Here is a 21,822-nt window from a genome sequence, read left to right as displayed (position 1 = left end):
ACCTCCTGCCTCATAAAGTGGCACCCCCGTTACCACAATTCCTGGATCCGCCCCTGTATTCATTTCTAATTCAGATTCCAAATAGACAAAGTATATTTTATTAAAATCATACATATAAAAAACCAATATAAGACAAGAAACACATATTGTAAAGACCGGGAGTAGAGGCGGATCCAGCGATTTGGAAAGTCCCCACCCACCCCCCTTCCCTTGTCCAGAGAGATGACCTGGAAACTAGAAACTGTACTAGATCAGTGCTAGTAAGAGACTTGTAATATTTAACGTGTAGATTAGAAAAAATCGACAAATAAGCATTATAATGTAAACCCCCCCCCCCTCCCCAACCACCTACACACAGATGTCTTAGAGAAAGGAGGGGATGTTCCAAACCCCGACACCCCTCCCCCTGGATCCGCCAATGGAGCGTGTGAATATTTATATTTGTATTTGTGAACGGACGAAAAGAGAAGGCTTATTGCCAGCCATCACGAAAATCCATAGTGGACAAAGATGACAATCTTAGTTTTGTAAATTGCCGCGAAAAAAAACTCTCTAAAAAAGTCATAAATATATGTATAATCTAATCATGAATAAAAACACAGAAATAACACTGAGAGTTTTAAATCCTTCTGTATAAATGTCATATCTGAAAGAAATTTTAATTGTAAAGTAGGGGTTCATTTTAATCTAATTATGCAGATCATGCAAATGTTGTTGGTACGTACGGGCACTTGCATTTTCCTGATGCATGTTGGGTAGTATTGAAATATGGCGGCTCCCATTCTGAAGTGGAAGCGGGTAACCAATACTACAGGACCATGTCCACGGCCCAGACATGGTCACAGAGCAGTTGCTATCAAAGATTTGATGGTTGTTTTCGGCGGTGGTAACGAAGGAATTGTTGATGAGCTCCATGTTTACAACACGGGTAAGTTTGTTGTTGTCGGAAGATTAGTACCAGAGAGAGTCGCCATTTTGTTTAAATGTCAAACTTTATCATCATCTCGATTATGAAAAACTACGGCAGTTGATGACTGAATAAGGAATGCAAATGAATGAAAAAAAATTATTTTACAGATCAATGATTTTGGTTCTCTGTTCGTTATCATACTTTAGACTTTTGCAGAAAATTCTGTATTTGTTCCGAAAATTCAAGATGGCGCCGCCCTATATTAACCCACGATTCTGCGAGCAGTGTTTATTGTATGAAACTTGTCTGATTTACATAAAGATTACTAATGAAAGAATTTCTTTGATCCTAGTTTTCATTTGTAATACAAGATCTGTTATTGTAATCATAATTTACAGAGTTTGCAGTTCGTGTTATGCATTATGGGTAGTTGTCTACAAACAAACAACATGGCGACTTTCTTGCGGCGGCTTAAAATGAAACGAGGCTAAATTATTTGTATCCATTTGCTTGCGATTTTTTTAAAATTATTATTTGTTTATTATAATTATTATTTTTTATTATTACTGGAACAAAATCAGGGTATTAATTATTTGGCAGTGATCTTTTTATTATTTTTTAAATTTGTCCCCCAACTTTGGCGCGGATCTTAAGGCATGGGTGACTGACGGTAGACTGACTACTAGAGTCTAGAGTTCTACTAGACTTTGAAATGTGACTGTCCCACAGTAAAATTCAAGTAAATGCTTAACTTGAAATTTTGTAATCTCAATTGTGTGTCCCATTGCTGTTCTAATGAAATTTAGGTTGTGAGGTTCCAGAAATATTTTCTATAAATAGAGGTGTTACAACATCATTGGAGCAATACTTGAGATTGGGTGAAATAATACTGGAGATTGGGTGTAAATAAGTGAGATTTTTCACCAGAATAAGTGAGATATAAGTGAGATTTTAAACGGACATATAAAACACATAACAAACACAAATTAATTATGATTAGCTTTTCTAGCTTTATTGAGAATAGCAGATGATGGTATATAATCATAACCGTTGTCATGCACATTAGCACTCGGCAAACTATGGATAATACCCATTGATTGACTCTGTCACCAGTCTGTTCGAATTTTTCTTAGGATAGAAAAACTCCTTTCAGAATCGGCATTTGAAACTAAGAATTGCACCCACACGTGCAATAGGCATGATTGATACCAATAGAGCTCCCGTTCACCCATGGATATTCAAAAACCCATGTGAGATTGCACTTTACACGGTATACTTTTTTACTCTGCGAATTAGAAATTGTAGGGTCCGACGAGTGTCTCAATCTCTTCAACATCCTGGCGTAATCTGACGCGCTATTATCGTTTCAGCAATAGAAATTGCACCCCACTTCTGAATACTACTTGATATCTGTTAAATGTATTATTAGAATAACCCATTGATTAGTTATCAAAACAAAACTTATTTGAGAGTGAGCGATTGTTCATACCTTATCCACCATTTTGAATGAAATATCACTTGACAGTTAAAAAATACACATCTTGTCATCAAACGAGATCAGGAAAGTAAGAAACAAAAATGGTGGTGATTACAAAATATGGAAGGATAATAAATTAACATGAGAATGCTCCCCTGCCGTGAGACTTTTTTGCGAGGCTAAAATACGTGAATTCGCGGCTAATACGCGAGATGTAACTCCTATTGTAAAAAAAATATTTTTTGATCTCCTTAATATGAAGAGTTCAAGCATGATTTCTGAAATAGGTTTAAATTCCATAATTAAATAGGTTTATTACTAATTCAGAACCCAAACAGGACAGATAACAGAGCTTTACATACATCATGTACAGGGGAAAGGAAACCAAAAGACATTAGCAGTGCTTCCAAAGGTCTGGTACTTACTGGACATTTGGTCCAGTAATGGTTGAGGTATTACTGGACCGAATCACATTTTACCAGACCGAAATGCACCGTTTATTCTGCTTTAATTAGTCCTCCATGAACTCTTTGTTTACTGGACATTTGGTCCGACACCATTCTAAATTTTTATGGACCGAACCTATTTTTACCGGACTTGTCAGGCGGTCCAATGAACCTTTAGAAACACTGCATTAGTTAAAATAAATTGAGACAAAGTGACAAACATACTTGTGTTTGGGACAAAATTATATTGAACAAGAAAGGGGGGGGGGGGGGGGTAATTGCGCATCATATAATAATTATAATACCATATTTATATAGCACCCTTTTCATTACACTATGTACGCTCAAAGGTGCTTTACAATGCATGTATACCTTACAGAATGTTATACACATAATACATAGAAAATAAATAAAACATTAAAAAGCAATGATAAAAAAAGTGTTATCACACGGGTATGTAAACAGTCCGTAGCTGTACCTATCCTGACTGTACATATAAAACATGAAAACGCAATATACCATAAATATGCTAGATAAGAATAAACATCTCAGTTTCAGGGCATATTTAAATAATAATAATAATGAAATACACACACAGCATATAATGTCTCGGTTATAATACATTAAAACATAGAATTTTTTTTTTTTTTATAAAACATCAGAAAATGGTACTTGAAAAACTAAAATACAAAGTCAAAACAGACAAGGTAATCTTAAGGCATTGGAACAGCAAACTCGAATGACTGAATTGATAGAAACGAGTCCTGGAAAACTTGATATGGTTATAATCCAAGTTAAGAAATGGAACTGATCTTTATGCTGAATAACTTGTTTTATATAAAGAAAGAGAGGGAGAAAAGAATTCACAAGAAAAGAACAAAACAACCTAAAGCAAATTATCATGAAGGAATCTGCTAAGGAGTTCATAATTTCAACATCTTCACAATTTATAATTTAAAAAATTCTTTATCGGATAAATCATTGAATTTATGTAATAGTTTTTTTCTGTTGACTATATTTGTCGCATTAAATAAGGAAGTGAATTTCAGCTAAATTTCCTGTTACTGTACAGTTCTATTTTTGCAGATTCTTTCATTTTTAGGAACATTGTAATATCTACCAGTTTCAATTAAAAGTCTGTGTGATGATACTTTGAATCTACAAAATGACATTTTATGTTTATAATTATTATCTGAATTAAGTATAAAGATATTCTTTTCATGCAAAATTTAGTTTTAAAAAGCCAGTATATGACAAGCTTACTATTTTCGGCCGGGTTCGCTCAGTGGTTAAATCACTAGGACTTATTAGTACATGCAATAATATCGATATTCTAGTGTATTGCAGTTTGTTGACAAAAATATTATATTGTGATATACGTTTTTAGTACCAGTATACCGACAAAATGCTCAGGCTTGGAATTAAGTTACAGATTAAACTACAACATTAAAAACACCGTCATAGTTGTGCTACAAGGAAAAAAATTTCGGTTTTGGTATGCGCATGTAAGTTGGACATAGACTTCAGGGTAAATATTTTACTCCCCAAAACAAACCAGCGTACAATATGCATCAATGTCTTAGTACAAGTATCACCCTCTAAATCTGTTGCAGCCACCAACCAGTGGTTTGTACCGGCTGTTCGGGGAGACATACCACCGGGATGTGCAGCCTATGGCTTCATCTGTGACGGAACTCGCATTCTGGTGTTCGGTGGTATGGTGGAGTATGGGAAATATTCCAATGAGTTATATGAGCTACAGGCAAGCCGATGGGAATGGAAGAGGCTAAAACCCAAGTCCTGTAAAAATGGACCTCCACCTTGTCCCAGACTAGGTAAGAAAACAGAAATATCTCAGGTGCAGTCAGAATAGTCTATTGAGTATTCCTTTCCAATTTTCAGTATTCCTTGAAATGTTATTGCATTCATCAAGCATTTGATGTAGAGTTTTACTATACAATAGTGCTTCTGCAAGGAAAATCTGTATTTCGATGTTTAACTTTTCCAAATTAGATTTTGATTGATCTAATGGGCATTACCTTTCTCAGTATGGGAAACATCCTAGGTGCTTATTATTAGGAGGAATACAGTGTAAATTCTGTACCTTTATTTAAATTTAGGTCACAGTTTTACCTTGCTGGGAAATAAAGCCTACCTATTTGGAGGGCTGGCTAATGACAGTGAAGATCCTAAAAACAACATACCCAGGTAACAGCAAACTGTTAATTTGTACCTGATTTTGATTTCTCTATTTCAACAAAAATGCAACTTTCTGTTAAAGAGATGCATGTATTTTATAAATTATAGTACATTAACATTGCATGACATGTCCTTTTTGGGTAGATATTTGAATGACCTTTACGTACTGGAACTGAAACCACATTCAAACACTCTCTCCTGGGATTTTCCCGCCACAATCGGACAGCCCCCTCCCCCTCGCGAGTCACACACATGTGTAGGATATGCAGAGAAAGATGGAAGACGACCACGCTTAATCATCTATGGAGGAATGAGTGGATGTCGTTTAGGGGACCTCTGGCAGTTAGATATAGGTAAGGCATAACTATCTCCATTTATTTATTGCAAATTCCATTGTAAACTTTTGATGGTGAGGAGCAGATTTAGAAGCTTGTACATGTACATACATGTAAGAGTGTAGAAGTTATGAAAAATGAAATTTTAAGCGAAGATTTTCCCCTCGTTCTTGTAATACAATATTAGAGAGAATGCATTTGAATTCCAGTATAAAAGGTTTTATGTACACTGTACGTTGTATATTTCTGACAGACACATACACATGGATTAAACCAGTGGTACAAGGCCTTCCTCCATTACCCAGAAGTCTCCACTCAGCCAATGTTATTGGGCATCGTATGTTTGTGTTTGGAGGGTGGGTTCCCTTGGTGATGGACGATGTGAAAGTTGCAACTCACGAGAAGGAGTGGAAATGTACAAACTCCCTGGCCTCCCTTAATCTAGGTAAACAAATTATATACTACTCTGGCCTTTAATTGTATTTAATCGGAAAGTTCGTCAAACCATGCTATCATGGTCTAGATGTATGACTTTAATTCCAGAAGACCATGCAATTAATGGAAGTCAAACGAGTAAGTTGCCATTCTCACTTTTGGCCAGTTTGTAATATCTTGTCTTACTTTTGCATTTCTTCTTGCCAGAAACAATGACATGGGAGCCCTTGGCTATGGAGGTATTTGAGGACTCTCTTCCCCGAGCCCGGGCAGGGCACTGCTGTGTGTCCATACACACGCGCCTGTACATCTGGAGTGGCAGAGACGGATACCGGAAAGCCTGGAACAATCAGGTGAAGATCGCATTGGTTACACCGCTGTAAACTGCTATCTCACTGACAGTGAACACCAGAGTTTTATTGATTTGCATAGGACATTTTGAAGTTGATTTTGTGTAGGTTTAAATTCGAGCAAAGCCATTTTTCGGGTTTGTGGGGTGGGGGTGTTAAATAACTAGTCAAATTTTGAATTATTCCATTACATGTACCTCCAGGAAAATATCTCTTTCACCTATTTAGAGTATGTAAGTAACAGTAGTTACTGAAAGTCACAAGAGCGATATGTATTTAGTGTTGCAAAATACCATGCTTATATTTCCATGTTGAAGATGATTCTGAAAGAGAACCAATGCGTTTGATATAAATCCATAGCACACTCCAACATAGCATGGTGTGTATTGGGATTTCTTTTTCCTCGGGTGTCTGTGAAAGAGTAAATGTGTAATATACTTTATTTACTTTATGTTGTAGGTTTGCTTCAAAGACTTATGGTTCCTTGAGACAGGTTGGTAGACAGTCAATTATATGATTGAACTGAATTTGTTTAGTATGAATTTAAATCAAACTGTGCCTCCATATTAACCCGCTACAACATTTTTCGTTTCTTTTTTCAGAGAAGCCACCCGCTCCCTCTCGGGTACAGTTAGTTCGAGCCAGTACAAACACTTTAGAGGTGTGCTGGGGGGCAGTTCCTACTGCTGATGCCTACCTTCTACAACTACAGAAGTATGACTTACCCCCTTCCCAGGCCCTCACCCCCACAGCTATTCCCCAGACGAACCCCCTCATGAAAGCGGTCAGCACCCCTAGTGCAGCACAACCCACTGTGGTCAGGACACCCACTCCAGGTAAGGGAGAAAACTGCAACATTTTTAAATCTTGAGGAACTATTTTTTTACACTTAACTTTCTATAGAGGTGAATTTGCTTACAAATTATCTCTCTAACTGCTTTTCATTAAAAGTTAGTTAAATAAAATAGCAATAGAATGCCAACAACAAGTCTCTCCGACATGTACAGTGACTTTGGATACCCTCGGACATATGCAGTAACTTTTGGATACCCTTGGACATATGCAGTGACTTTTGAATACCCTTGGACACGAACTGTGACTTTCGACTTTCAGATACCCTCTGACATGTACAGTGACTTGGATATGCCACAACATGCACACAGACTTTTTTATACTCTTTGACATGTGCAGTGAATTTTGGATACTCTCAGACATGTAAGTGACTTTCAGATACCCTCTGACATGTAGTGACTTTGGATACCCTCAGGCATGTACAGAGACTTTTGGATACCCTCGGACATGTAAGTGACTTTCAGATACCCTCTGACATGTAGTGACTTTGGATACCCTCAGACATGTACAGAGACTTTTGGATACCCTCAGACATGTACAGAGACTTTTGGATACCCTCAGACATGTACAGAGACTTTTGGATACCCTCAGACATGTACAGAGACTTTTGGATACCCTCTGACATGTAGTGACATTTGGATACTCTCTGACATGCACAGATACTTCCACTTCCCCCCTGGTGGAAATATTATGTAAAGGACAAACATACATTTCCTTTTGGTAAATTTCTTGTGAAAAATTAAATTACTGGAGTCGCTCAAGTACTTAAAGAAACCACTTGATATAAATACTCCACAAAAGCAGAAATTAACAACAACAAAAATTTTTAAAATCCTATGCAGAAACAAAAATACATGTACATGAACCTACATGTAGGTGCTCCTACAAGGTGCAGAAGGATGTGACAGTCAAAACAAGAAACACACAAAGACTATCAAAAGAGCTAGGCTTCATAGAGGTTGATTGATATACATTGTATCCATATTTTGTGAATTTTATCTATACCTGTTTTAGGAATTGCCCAGATTCGAACAAATACCGGGGCACTAGGCTCCGTTACCATGACATCGCCACAAACAATTAGAGGTAGATCTCTACAACTTTCTGCATGCCTGTGTATCTGTTCTTGCTGCTCCCCATAACACAATGGTGAATTGTGGTGTAGAAAATACAGGTTTTGTTCTGCATCAGTTACATACAGACTCCACAGCATGGCGAAGTCATTTGTTTACTTATATTGATGTAGAGTAATTTAGCATCATTGACAGTTTTAAGTTCATTTGTTATATATCTCATTTGTAAGATATTAGTAGACTGTTTGCTGGATTCCTCCTGTGATCAATTATATGAGTTGGGGTGAATGTTGGAGAGGGGGGGGGGGGGGGGGGGGCTGTTTTCAGGAGGAATGTGGTAAATGAAGCTTTTGTTGTTGTGCACTGCTTTTTATCCTAGTCATCCAAGATCGTATTCCAGATCTCAAGGGAGATAAATATCATTTTTAAAAAATGACCTAAGGACAATTAACTGGTAGTTTTGATTTGAATGATATAACATTGTTGATACGTACATTGGTGTTGGGTTGTTACTTAGGAATCCTGTAGCCTTTAACTAACACTCGGTGCTTTTTATGTACAGTACTTGTCCTTTCAGATGTGTATGATGTACATGTAGATCTAGGTCTCTAAAACTACATTTGCCCCAATTATCGATGAAAAAAAAACCCATTTTTGATGACAGTTTGATTCGGTTCCAACATCTGTCCTTGTTACACTGATGAAACAAAGCGCCATTCTCGGTGTCAAAATGACGAAGAAATGAAAGGAATTAGTGTTTATATCCAGATTTTTGACACAATTAGCAGATTCTATTACTGATATATTGTAAAGGGCTTTAATTTCGCGGGGTGAAAATTTCACAATTTTTATCATTCATTATTTCACGATGGTTTAAATTTTGCAAATAAACTACTTTGAATAGTTTGTGTTTACTCCCAAATAGTTTGAACAGCACTTTGCAATGGTTTTATTTTCGCAATTGTTAATATAATCGCGAATATGGCGAAAATAAAACCCAAGCAAATATTTCCCCTTTTACAGTAGTGTAATAATTTCACTGCGTTACATGTGGCTGTAATGATGGAAAGGTGATCTGAATTTGCATGAAGCACCTTTTAAAAAGTTTGTTTTCTCCATTGATTTACATGTCTCTGATTATGGTCAGCTGTATACCACTAGTTTGAAGTTAAAGACATATTTACACATGTGGCCTGGCATGAATAAGATGATAAATTGATTGAGGCTTTATGTGATTTCAGTGACAGCAGTGACTGCCCGACAAAAAACACCAATCACCGTAAACCCCGGAGCAATCAGAGTAGCCTCTCCTCAGGTTGTGACATTGCCGCAGCAGCGGGCCATCATGTCCACGGTAACCTCACTTCCTGTTCACTAAGCAATGCAGGGTTTCTAATAAGACGGAAACCTGCGTACATGCATGGAAATTTTTGCTTGGCATTTTTTGGGCTGTCCTTGCAGATGTTGTATTGAAAATTTATACATGAACTTAAATCAATGGGTTACAGATCATCTTTGAGTGCGGACTTTCTCGACCTATTTTTAATGCAGTTATTGACCTTGAACTCGGCAAATAATGCTATGTACACAGTGGGGTCCTTTTGGGATGTTTGCCATCACAATGATATCTAGTTAGGTGCTGTTGTAGCAGAGTTATGCCGACTGTATTGTTTGTTTCACATTTCTTATAAGCCAGTTGCTTAAATGTCAAAAAGGAATTTTATCTTTTTGAAATGTTAGTGTATTACATGTATCTATCTCATTTTAAATGTTAGTGTACAGTGTATCTTATGGTAGTACAAAAATGTATGATTGATGTTGATTCATTCATCATAAGAAGTTTTCCTAAACTAGTGATGATGTCATAATCAGAAGCAAAAGAAACTTTTATGACAACTATATTTTCCCAACTTCATATGCGAGAATAACAATACAAGAATAAACAATGCAAGAATAAAAAGTCATGGAAGTAAGACTGAATTTACAATGTTTACGTAAGTGTAGGTATTTTTGACAGATCGCGTATGTTGCTATATTGAACATGCTGTTTTGACTTTTGAGCAGTCGACTAATCAGATGTCGGGCATCCAGGCTCTGGCAGCGGCAGCAGCAGCCACACAGAAAATCACAGGCACCACCACCACTCCCTCCACACCCGGCATTAAAGTAGTGACACCCACTATTGTCACTCCCACAGGGGTCAAAGTTACACCCATTGGAAACCAGGCTGTTAAAAGTAGGTGTATAACTTGATAGAGGGTCCCACCACAATTTGTTAAGTTTTGAACATATTTTATTGTGTCAATGATATCCAATGGGATTAAGCACAAGTTCTGAAAACCTATTTTGCCTTCTCCCTAATTCATTATGTTGACAGTTTATGGGGAGTTTTATATGCTAGGAAAATTTAAGCTTTCTTGCTACCACTCTCCCCAATCTAGTGGACGTATGTGCTTTTATACTGTGCAATAATGATAGATCCCAGCTGCATCATGTTGTGTCAGTGATATCTTGTATCATAGTTAATTGCAATCATTATTTAGAGAGAAAACATTGATATCATTGGTTTCATTCTTTAGCCTCAACAGCCAACCCTGCAACACCAACTGTGAGGGTAGCCACCCCAGGCGCCACCATTCTGAAGTCTACGCCAGGGGCCATTCAGCAGACTATCGGCGGGAAACAAATCATCACGGTCCACAAGGCCAGCACAGGGGGCTCGTCCACCACTGGTCAGCCCCAGATTGTTACGCTGGTCAAGACAAACCAGGGCATGCAGGTGGCCACAGTAAGTCTCAGGACAACGACCTTTGAAATTATTCAGCTCAAATCGTGTCCATGTTCCTTTAATCCACTAAACATGGTATGTCTGGTGAATACGCTATACATCATATGTTAAACAGTTTTTGTAGTGTGTTGAATTGTTGCTTTCAGACTAAGGGGCCTCTTCCACAAGGAGCCACCATCGTAAAGCTGGTTACCACACAGTCAGGTGGCACCGGTAAACCCACCGCCATAATCACCACAAGTCAACCAGGACAGACACCATCAACAATTCTCGGAATCAGCAGCGTGCAGCCCCAGGTACAGCCAAGGTTTTACATTTCTTGTCGCCAATTAGCTGTGCACAAATTTTCTTTTTTGTAGGATACGTAAAGAGAGACATGTAAACTGTCAATTGTTCAAACAAACTGTTGATTATGAAGAATGTGTTTAAATATCTGATTTACAGGTAGAATGACAAGTAAAAATGATGAACTGCAAGAAAACAAAATTTCAATTTGATATGTAGAATTCTTCAAACCCTTGTGCCTCCACCAAATACAAAAAAAAATGAGCTGGATTTTAAATTGTCTTACCAGAGTTGGTTTTCTCTTCCAGTCATCCACAACAAAAACCATCATCAAAACTATTCCATCTTCCATGTTGTCAATGGCCAAAGCGGGAACCAGCACTGCCACCACTCCGGGCGGTGCCAAAACCATCGTCATAGCCGCACCCAAGGGCAGCTCTGGAGGGCTGACAGGGACCCCCCACAAAATCATCACCTCAGTCCCGAAAATAGCGGGACAGGGAAACACTCAGTTCATTGTAGTTAGTCCCCAGAGCAGCGTGGGCGGGGCTCACACCATCACATCTGGTGGGTTCCATATTCATCACTCTATATTCATACATGTGATTATAGTTGATAGAATAACTGTCACAGGCCTCAGTAAAAGACAGAAACTGCAGGGGGCTATTACATTACTTCTCGTACTTTCCATATTCATGCAGAAAGAGTACATGTTTTAAAAATTCATTGATTACTGTAAACCAACTTTTATTTAAATTATTTTGCAATTTACCAGTGATAAACTAGTTTGTTGCGGCTAATTTACCAGGGATAAACTAGTTTGTTGCAGCTAATTTACCAGTGATAAACTACTTTGTTGCGGCTAATTTTCCAGGGATAAACTAGTTTGTTGCTGCTAATTTACCAGTGATAAACTAGTTTGTTGCGGCTAATTTACCAGTGATAAACTAGTTTGTTGCTGCTAAACTAGTTTGTTGCTGCTAATTTACCAGTGATAAACTAGTTTGTTGCTGCTAAACTAGTTTGTTGCTGCTAATTTACCAGTGATAAACTAGTTTGTTACGGCTAATTTTCCAGGGATAAACTAGTTTGTTGCGGCTAATTTACCAGTGATAAACTAGTTTGTTGCTGCTAATTTACCAGGGATAAACTAGTTTGTTGCGGCTAATTTACCAGGGATAAACTAGTTTGTTGCTGCTAATTTACCAGGGATAAACTAGTTTGTTGCGGCTAATTTACCAGTGATAAACTAGTTTGTTGCGGCTAATTTACCAGTGATAAACTAGTTTGTTGCGGCTAATTTTCCAGGGATAAACTAGTTTGTTGCGGCTAATTTACCAGTGATAAACTAGTTTGTTGCTGCTAATTTACCAGTGATAAACTAGTTTGTTGCTGCTAATTTACCAGTGATAAACTAGTTTGTTGCTGCTAATTTACCAGTGATAAACTAGTTTGTTGCGGCTAATTTACCAGGGATAAACTAGTTTGTTGAGGCTAATTTACCAGGGATAAACTAGTTTGTTGCGGCTAATTTACCAGGGATAAACTAGTTTGTTGCTGCTAATTTACCAGTGATAAACTAGTTTGTTGCGGCTAATTTACCAGGGATAAACTAGTTTGTTGAGGCTAATTTACCAGGGATAAACTAGTTTGTTGCGGCTAATTTACCAGGGATAAACTAGTTTGTTGCGACTAATTTACCAGTGATAAACTAGTTTGTTACGGCTAATTTACCAGTGATAAACTAGTTTGTTGCGGCTAATTTTCACTACAAGATGTATGAGAGACATTAAAGGACTGATTTGTAGCCAAATATGTGAACCTCGCAAAAATTTGTTGTGCATAAATAAAAGTTGATTTACAGTAACGGCACAGATGTCAGTAAATACAGAATCTTTGAAAACTGTGTTGAAAAAATTTCTGAGAAAATAGTTTGAAGTGTTTTACCATTTACATAGTCTAAAGAAATCATGATATCAGTATTACAGTGATACATGTATGTAGAAGTCCGACTCGCTTTGTTTTTGTAATGATGTCGTGTAATCTGTGCAGGTGGTAAACCTATACAAGTAACCACTCTACAAACAACTTCCGGAGTCACATTAGCGGGTCATCAGATTGTCACAGCATCACATGTTGGCAAGCCGGTCGTACAGCACGGTAGGAAGCAAATGAACAGAAAGATTTTGAAAACAAAAATTAATTCTGTGTCAGTAGTAAAACAGGAAATGGTTAATAATGAAGTAACCTGTGTAGTACATGTATATAGAAAACTCTTTTAAGAGAATTTTATAGACATCATTTTCACAAATGGGGTTCTAAAACCCGAGCTAAAGTTTTGAAAATATAGCTTGTATAAACAATTAAAATTTCGTTAATAATGGTGTAGTTTTCATTGTATGTCGTTTGTTCTACTTCAGGAGCAGGGGGAACAATAGTCAAGACCATTCACGCCACACCCACCTCTTTAGCCGGGTCGGCCACATCTCTCCTAATCAACACCACAGCTGGATCCGCCCCCACGCAGTCAACTCCTACAATCTCCCTTATTACTCAGCCTTCTATTTCCCAGGCACCGGTCACTCTGACCACTCAGACAGTCTCAGCCACTCCCATCCAGGCCACTGCTAGTGGGAAACCAGTCCAGATCACGATCACTCCAGCAGCGGCAGCAGCAACTGTCCAGCCTCAGGCCACAGTTCAAGTTACACCTGTGGTCACACAGCCATGCACTGATGGACATAATTGTCCTGGAGATGAAAATCCACAGCCTGCAGTTTGTACGGATGGGCATAATTGCCCTGGAGATGAAAATCCACAGCCTGCAGTTTGTACGGATGGGCATAATTGCCCTGGAGATGAAAATCCACAGCCTGCAGTTTGTACGGATGGGCATAATTGCCCTGGAGATGAAAATCCACAGCCTGCAGTGTGTACGGATGGACATAATTGCCCTGGAGATGAAAATCCACAGCCTGCAGTTTGTACGGATGGGCATAATTGTCCTGGAGATGAAAATCCACAGCCTGCAGTTTGTACGGATGGGCATAATTGCCCGGGTGATGAGGTGGATGGTGTTCCTCCAGCAGCCAAAGGGCAGTGCACGGATGGGCATAATTGTCCGGGCGATGAGAATTCACAGTCCCAAAATGTTTGTACAGATGGTCATAATTGCCCAGGAGATGAAAATCAACAGCAATCCAATGTTTGTACAGATGGACACAATTGTCCAGGAGATGAAAATCAGCAGCAGGCAGGTGTTTGTACGGATGGACACAATTGCCCAGGAGATGATAATCAACAGCAATCCAATGTTTGTACCGATGGACATAATTGCCCAGGAGATGAAACCCCCCAACAGTCAAATAATTCATGCACAGATGGTCATAATTGTCCTGGTGATGAAAACCCAGATCAGACTGCTGGCCAGCAGGTGACCTCTGCCCTCTCAGACAGTGCTATTGTTGCTCCTCCCACGGTCCCACTGGACACTCATGCAGCTGTGTCCGTGTCAGAACAGGTGCCTGCGATCCTAATGCAGGAGCCTGAATCTAAACAAGATTCAGAGGCAATGGAGACCACGCCAGTGGATGCTGCACCACAAGAATTACCACAACCACAGGAAGTGGCACCTCCTCAAGAAGCTGCTGCTCTAACCACCACAATGGTGGCAGCACCACAAGCAGAGAATCCGCCCATCGTTCCTAAACAGGAGGAGCCAATGGACATTGGTCCACCAACTGTGGCCACCCTCCAGGGTGGAGTTTTGACTGTCGGACCACCGGTGGTGGCTGCACCTTCACAACCCATTGATACCTCAGCAACAGACACAGGTAGGAAGCCACATATAAACATTTACAAAATCTTGTTTGTTAATGGGTAGAAATTCATAAAATGGTACAGTGTAGTTTTGAAATTCAGTGGGAAATTGGATGGGTTAACATGCCTACAATGTTGTGTAATCTTGCTCTGACTGAGAAAGAAGCAAGTTGACAGTTTACTGGATAATTTGAGTGGATGTAATTTATTGTTAACTGTGTAATTTGATTGGATGTAATTTATTGTTCAATGAGTAATTTGATTGGATGTAATTTACTGTTAACTGAGTAATTTGATTGGACGTAATTTATTAACTGAGAAATTTGATTGAACGTAATTTAATTTTAGACCCCTTAGCAACTCTGGCTTCAGCAGCAATATCATCTGGCTCAGCACAGACCAGTATCAAACAGGAACCTGGCATTATTGCAGCTAATGGAATCAAACAGGAGATTCAGGTATATAGGGGTACATTTAAAGAAGGTGTAATTTAGAGAATTTACAAACTATTACTGGGTTAAGTATTGTGTTTGCAAGGTGCTTAACCTTTATAACCATGTAGTAGAAAACCATTTGTTTGTAAAGTTATTCACACTGTAGAAGCTTTTAAACAAGTGTGTTTGTTTACTTTGTTGAGAACGCACATTTACTGAGGTAGTCGGATTGTGATCACTTTTCCTGTTTTTAAGGAGAAGCCCGAGACTTTCCCAAAGACGCCCACGACACCGGTGAAGAAGGAGGGCAACCAGTGGTACGATGTAGGGATCATAAAGGGCACCTCCTGTGTCGTGTCCCACTTCTACCTGTCAACGGACGCTATGCAAGCTGGTGGAAATGGAAGTGTGAGTTGTTCTTTACTCCTTATCCCAGTTCTCCGCGATATAGTAATTCTAAGCAGGATCCCCCTCGTTTGCGTTCAAGATGGGACCCTCATTTAAGTTCTAGATGGGACCCTCATTTAAGTTCTAGATGGGACCCTCATTTAAGTTAAAGATGGGACCCTCATTTGAGTTCTTGACAGAATCCTCACTGTGTTCAAGATGAGACCTTCATCTGAGTTTGAGATGGGACCCTCATTTGAGTTCTAGACGAGACATTCATTTGAGTTCTAAATGGGACCTTCATTTGAGTCCTAGATGGGACCCTTATTTGAGTTAAAGATGGGATCCTCATTTGAGTTTTAGACAAGAGAATTGTCCATTACTAGATAGTAACTTAATTTTAGAAGGTTTTCATGCACTTACATTTAGAATAAATAGGACTTGTAGGTTTCTAACTGTAGTCTGTATTGTCCGAGAATTTTAATTGAATATTTTGTCTCATTCTCCATTTTTAAGCTCTGCTTCCTTAGACTGAAAGTTTAATTTTGCAATTTCAATAACTTAATACTCATACACTTTTGAAATCACTTCAACTTGTATTACATTTCTACATGTACAGTATGTACTAATTTTGTATATTACAAACAGGACATCGATGTGGTGAATGTGGGTGACGTCAATGTTTTAAAGAAACAGGAACTCCTACCGGGAACAGCCTACAAATTCCGAGTGGCCGGAATCAATGCCTGCGGCCGGGGGTCATTCAGTGAGATCTCGGCCTTCAAGACCTGCCTCCCTGGCTATCCAGGCGCTCCATCAGCCATCAAGATCAGCAAGGTAGGAGGCAAGGTCAGCAACGCATCTCACCACAGGCTTGTTCTATCTGTCATTCATCTTGTCGCTTCTTCCATCTGTCTATCGATCTGTAATTTTATTTATTTTTTTAATTATTTTTTTTTTGGTATTATTTTGAAATTTGCATCATTTGTTTTATGTCTGCAAGGCTTCAGTTCTTTTACCATGCCAAAAGCTCATGTTGTCCATTTCTATATCAGTTTTTAAAACATCATTTGTGTTTGAGAAAGCATGGCAAAGTAAACTCATTTTTCAAAATGTGGTTCAGTGGAATTATGATTAGGAGAAGGCATGCATGTCTCCGCCAAACCCATCATTCAGAGATAGGCATAAACATAATTACGTGGCTAGATCCGGAAACCAGGACAACCTCCCTTACCATTCTTGTACTGTAATCACGGGGAGTTTTACATGGCTAGATCCGGAAACCAGGACAACCTCCCTTACCATTCTTGTACTGTAATCACGGGGAGTTTACTAGTACAGTGAAACCTGTCTAATCTGATATGCACAGGAAGACAAATTTTTATGTCAAAATACACATAAAACAATGAAAAGATGAAATTGAGAATGAAAATAAAGGTTGCAATGCCAAGTGGAACGAATTGCACGGGTGTCGGATCAGGCAGTTTATCACTATGAATTATTTTTATTGCTTAAACTGATCATAAATTGCTCAGCATTTCTGTACGCATGTATGTGTCCTAATAATTTGATCTACAAGTAATTCAGTCCAAAATTTTTAAGAGATGTCTTGCAGGCAAACTAGCAGGTGATAACTTAACCGCCTGTCAGAGGTATCAATGGCAGTTGCATTCTGCTTGCCTTTTGTAGAGTACAGAAGGAGCCCACCTCTCCTGGGAACCCCCACAAAACACGGCCGGCAAAATCACGGAATACTCTGTCTATCTGGCTGTACGCAATGCAGCTGCCCACGTGGATCAGAAGCCCGGTGCTCCCGCTCAGCTGGCATTTGTGCGTGTATACTGTGGTCCCGCCCCCACGTGCACGGTGACGGCAGCCAGCTTGGCCTCGGCACACATAGACTATACAACCAAGCCCGCCATCATCTTCCGTATTGCTGCTCGTAATGAAAAAGGCTATGGTCCAGCTACGCAAGTCAGGTGGCTTCAAGGTACATATTAACTAATCTGTTTTAATCGGAATTTTTTTTCTGACAGATTTTTTTCAAAATTAGGGTGGAAAAGCTATAGATTTATTTTTGTGTATGAAAATATATTTTGCGAATCATTAATTTGCAGAATAAGTATTTATTTTTAATAAGTAGCATAGGTAGTGACTGTTTCTTTGTGAAGTTCTGGACATTAGAAGTGAAATTCACGGTCTTTTGGATGTGACCTTCAAAATGGAGGCCCTATGTCATGTTATGCATTGGCACGATAATGAACCGTTACTGCTACAGCCTTAAGCGCCATGCAAAGGTCAAAATATGTGGCACTCACTGAAAGCTAGTGATGTCTGTATGAATGAAAAATTCTCAAATGAGATGCAAAACAACATACACCACAAATAAAGAAAAATATTTGGGAATTCTGTAGACTGGGGGGAAAATACACAGTACATCTATATTAATTTACATGTGAGTTGTTTTCTCACTTGTACTTGAAAAGAAATTTTACAAAGGACAAACAATTTCAAAATTCATACAAGAGTAAAGCGGGCAAAATATTTTTCAAACAGTCTTTTACGTAAGGGTTAATGTACTCGTATCGCTCCATTCCTTAAAAGTAATGGACCGAGGCCCCGAAGGGGCCGAGGTCCATTGCTTTTAAGGAATGGAGTGATACGAGTACATTGACCCACTTAAAATCCACTGTAAACATTAATAAAAACTAAATTTTAATTTGATTTTAATCATGTCTTACGTTTTTCATTCTTTTGTTGCATGCATTTATATCTACTTGTATAAAGGTTGACCTATTTTCCGAACTCTCCATTCCTGAAAAATAATGGAGTGTTCGAACAAAAGAATGACGTCATAGGTGGATTTTAATTATTGCTTACACACACATGTACCTATATCGAGACTGATTTCATAATCTTTATTTTAGATGCACAGAGTCCTGCTGCCCAGAAGATTGCAGTCAAGAGAACAATTTCAGCTCAAGGAGAGGGGTGAGTGAGAGGTTTTCGTGAATTCACAGTTTCTGTCAGTCAGCTTAACAATCAGCCCATCAGAATGGTAGTTATGTATAAAGCTTGATTTGGTTTGTGATATTTTCTTGTAGAACTCAAGTGTTGGGTGCTGGTCAGGTGAAAAGGTTAAAGACGGATGACGAGAACGAGAAAGCAATGTAAACAAGTGATTGGAGGAGACAACTCAGGAGGCATGTCCGTACAGAGTTATCTTACCTGGTCAGAAAAAAACAACAGAGAATATTGTTTGTGCTAAAAGATGAATGTACATAAGACATATATATATATATATATACTTTTCTTTGTAATGTTATTGCAGTTCTTGAATGAAAATTTTATTTCTGTTGTCACTCTTCCTATAATTAGCAGCTACAATCGTTGTACATAGGGCATCTTTCATGATCATCATCATTGTCATTGTTTTCATCGTCGGACCAGTGTAATCTCACTCAGCATCATTCCTGTTGTAACTGCTATTCCTTCTTTATTGCAATAATTTTACTGTATACAACCACATGTACAATGTTGTTAAAGCGAGTTCAGTAGAATAGAATTCCATTATCAAAATACAAGCGCATCATTTTTGCGAGTTCATAGGTTTAGGAAAGTAATTGAAATGTAAGTTTTAGCATGTAGAAGGAATTATATATATATATACATGTGCATTATTTGATGCTGATATTTTAACGTTGATTAGAATTGCTGATGTGTTGACTGTTGAGTAATCGAAAGTTTCGTGCTGAACTATACAGTTACTGGAGAAAGTGCAATTCTTTGTTTATACTTGTTATGTGTAAAAAAAAAAAAAAAAAAGAAAAGGTTTACTAACTTTTTAAAGTGGTGAGACTTACTCTTGTTTTTAGCAGCGTTGTGTAGAAGATAAGTGCTGAAAGTTGGCAGCATCTGTAGGGTACCAAATCAAACACGTATTTTTGCTCTGTCAAACAATTTTTTGGTCTCACGTAATAACATTGGTTTTTCTTCAGAATGTTTTGTAAATAATGAAAAAGAAAGAGGAGTTGGAAAGAAGAGCAATTGTATCTGTTAAATACTCGATCATTCACGTTGATGTTGAGCTAAGGCTATTATTTATTTAGGAATTGAATGGTTGTCCAGGGACTCTCCAATTGCAGTCAAGAGTGCTACAGAATGTCATAGATCTGTCAAATATTTTGTACATAAACTGTCTATTTTACAATTAATTAAAATCAATTGAAAAGAAGTATGGGTTCATTTGTATTTTTTTCAGTAGTTTGAATTAGTAAGAGGTCAGAAATTGTCAATGAATACCTGTATTTTCAGTATACAGGGAAGTTCCTGTTATACTTTTGTCCAATTCACCCTTATCCAAATTGCAAAATATAAATTTTCTAATTACTTTCAACACTGCAGTTCTGGGCAAAATTCATGTGGTGAAATATTCGTTATATGAGGTATTTTATCACAATTTGATAGCAAAAAGGATAACTGAGATGCTGTGTATGGCACGACAAATTCACAAAAATGAGCTAAACATAGTTTCACAGTTGATAAACTAGGTTTATCGACTGTAAAATATAGTTTACAGACTGTAAACTATAGTTAACGATTCGTTAACTATAGTTTTCATCCGTAAAACTATATTTAACGGTTGTAAACTATAGTTTACAAATGCTAATCCAAGTTTATCGGTCTTTAAATAAACGTTAACAATAGATTTTGCTGATAAATATAGATTCACATTTGTAAACTATAATTTACATTCGTTAACTATAGTTCACAATTGTTAATCCTAGTTTCACAAATTGTGATACTATATTTATCAGATGAACTATGTTTAACATTCGTTAATTATAGTTTTGATCGTAAACTGTAGCTAACTGCCATTTTTACTCATAAACTATATTAAACAAAACTGTGTTTATCACTTTTTTGTGAATTCAGCGCATTAAATGACTATAAACTATATCTTACAAACCATAAACTATCATTTACATTCGTTAATAATAGTTTAGACTTGTAAACCGTAGTTTACAATCGTGAAACCGTATTTATCAGATAAACTATGTTTTGCAATCGCTAATTATGGCACGCCAAATTCACAAAAATGAGCTAAACATTGTTTCACAGTTGATAAACTAGGTTTATCGACTGTAAACTATAGTTTACGGACTGTAAACTATAGTTAACGACGTTAATTTATATTTCACATCTGTAAACCATAGTTAACAGATAATCTATGTTTCACAAGCGTAAACTATAATTAACAATGAAAACAATCATTAGCGATTGCAAAACAATTTATCTGATAAATACGGTTTCACGATTGTAAACTACGGTTTACAAGTCTGATAAATATAGTATCACAATTTGTGAAACTAGGATTAACAATTGTGAACTATAGTTAACGAATGTAAATTATAGTTTACAAATGTGAATCTGTATTTATCAGCAAAATCTATTGTTAACGTTTATTTAAAGACCGATAAACTTGGATTAGCATTTGTAAACTATAGTTTACAACCGTTAAATATAGTTTTACGGATGAAAACTATAGTTAACGAATCGTTAACTATAGTTTACAGTCCGTAAACTATAGTTTACAGTCGATAAACCTAGTTTTATCAACTATGAAACTATGTTTAGCTCATTTTTGTGAATTTGGCGTGCCATAGCTAATGATTGTGTTCATTGTTAATTATAGTTTACGCTTGTGAAACATACATTATCTGTTAACTATGTGAAATATAGATTAACGTCGATAACTATAGTTTACGGTCCGTAAACTATAGTTTACAGTCGATAAACCTAGTTTATCAACTGTGAAACTATGTTTAGCTGATTTTTTGTGAATTTGGCGTGTCATAGCCGTGTGAGTATGAGGATTTGAACCAGGAGCCTTTAACAAGGTGCTGTTCCCACTGAGCTATACAGGCCACTGAAGTTGACACAACCCATAGAAATGTCAGCTGAATTAATCATATAGTCAAGAATTCCCACATGGGCCTCAAAATGTGATCGCTTCATCTAGAGATTGTTTC

General features: G+C 37.7%; 2 protein-coding genes across 5 annotated transcripts in view; one reads left to right on the top strand and one right to left on the bottom strand.

Annotated features, from left to right (window-relative positions):
* Positions 1 to 21,822, bottom strand: part of LOC125653998 (serine/threonine-protein phosphatase 6 regulatory ankyrin repeat subunit B-like) — a 1,068,599-nt gene that overhangs the window by 187,982 nt on the left and 858,795 nt on the right. The gene's annotated exons all lie outside the window — the stretch shown is intronic.
* On the top strand, positions 730 to 20,024 carry LOC125654580 (host cell factor 2-like). Of its 4 annotated transcripts, none has more exons than XM_048884555.2 (22): positions 730 to 928; positions 4,447 to 4,668; positions 4,954 to 5,041; positions 5,177 to 5,385; positions 5,621 to 5,812; positions 6,010 to 6,155; positions 6,612 to 6,645; positions 6,755 to 6,988; positions 8,019 to 8,090; positions 9,319 to 9,431; positions 10,142 to 10,313; positions 10,657 to 10,865; positions 11,012 to 11,161; positions 11,459 to 11,717; positions 13,203 to 13,310; positions 13,571 to 14,983; positions 15,318 to 15,427; positions 15,659 to 15,811; positions 16,439 to 16,639; positions 17,480 to 17,780; positions 18,718 to 18,781; positions 18,895 to 20,024. In XM_048884555.2, exons 1-22 carry the CDS (start codon positions 769 to 771, stop codon positions 18,962 to 18,964), a joined length of 4,680 nt encoding a protein of 1,559 aa, XP_048740512.2. In that variant the 5' UTR covers positions 730 to 768; the 3' UTR covers positions 18,965 to 20,024. The 4 variants fall into 4 exon arrangements, with proteins under 4 accessions (XP_048740512.2, XP_048740514.2, XP_048740513.2 ...); XM_048884556.2 differs by having other exon boundaries at positions 748 to 928; positions 16,439 to 16,627; XM_048884557.2 differs by lacking the exon at positions 8,019 to 8,090.

This window comes from Ostrea edulis, chromosome 7, assembly GCF_947568905.1.
Source record: "Ostrea edulis chromosome 7, xbOstEdul1.1, whole genome shotgun sequence".
NCBI classification, from domain to species: Eukaryota; Metazoa; Mollusca; class Bivalvia; order Ostreida; family Ostreidae; genus Ostrea; species Ostrea edulis.
Note: the sequence above shows the minus strand (reverse complement) of the source record. Positions and strands in the feature narration are given on the sequence as shown.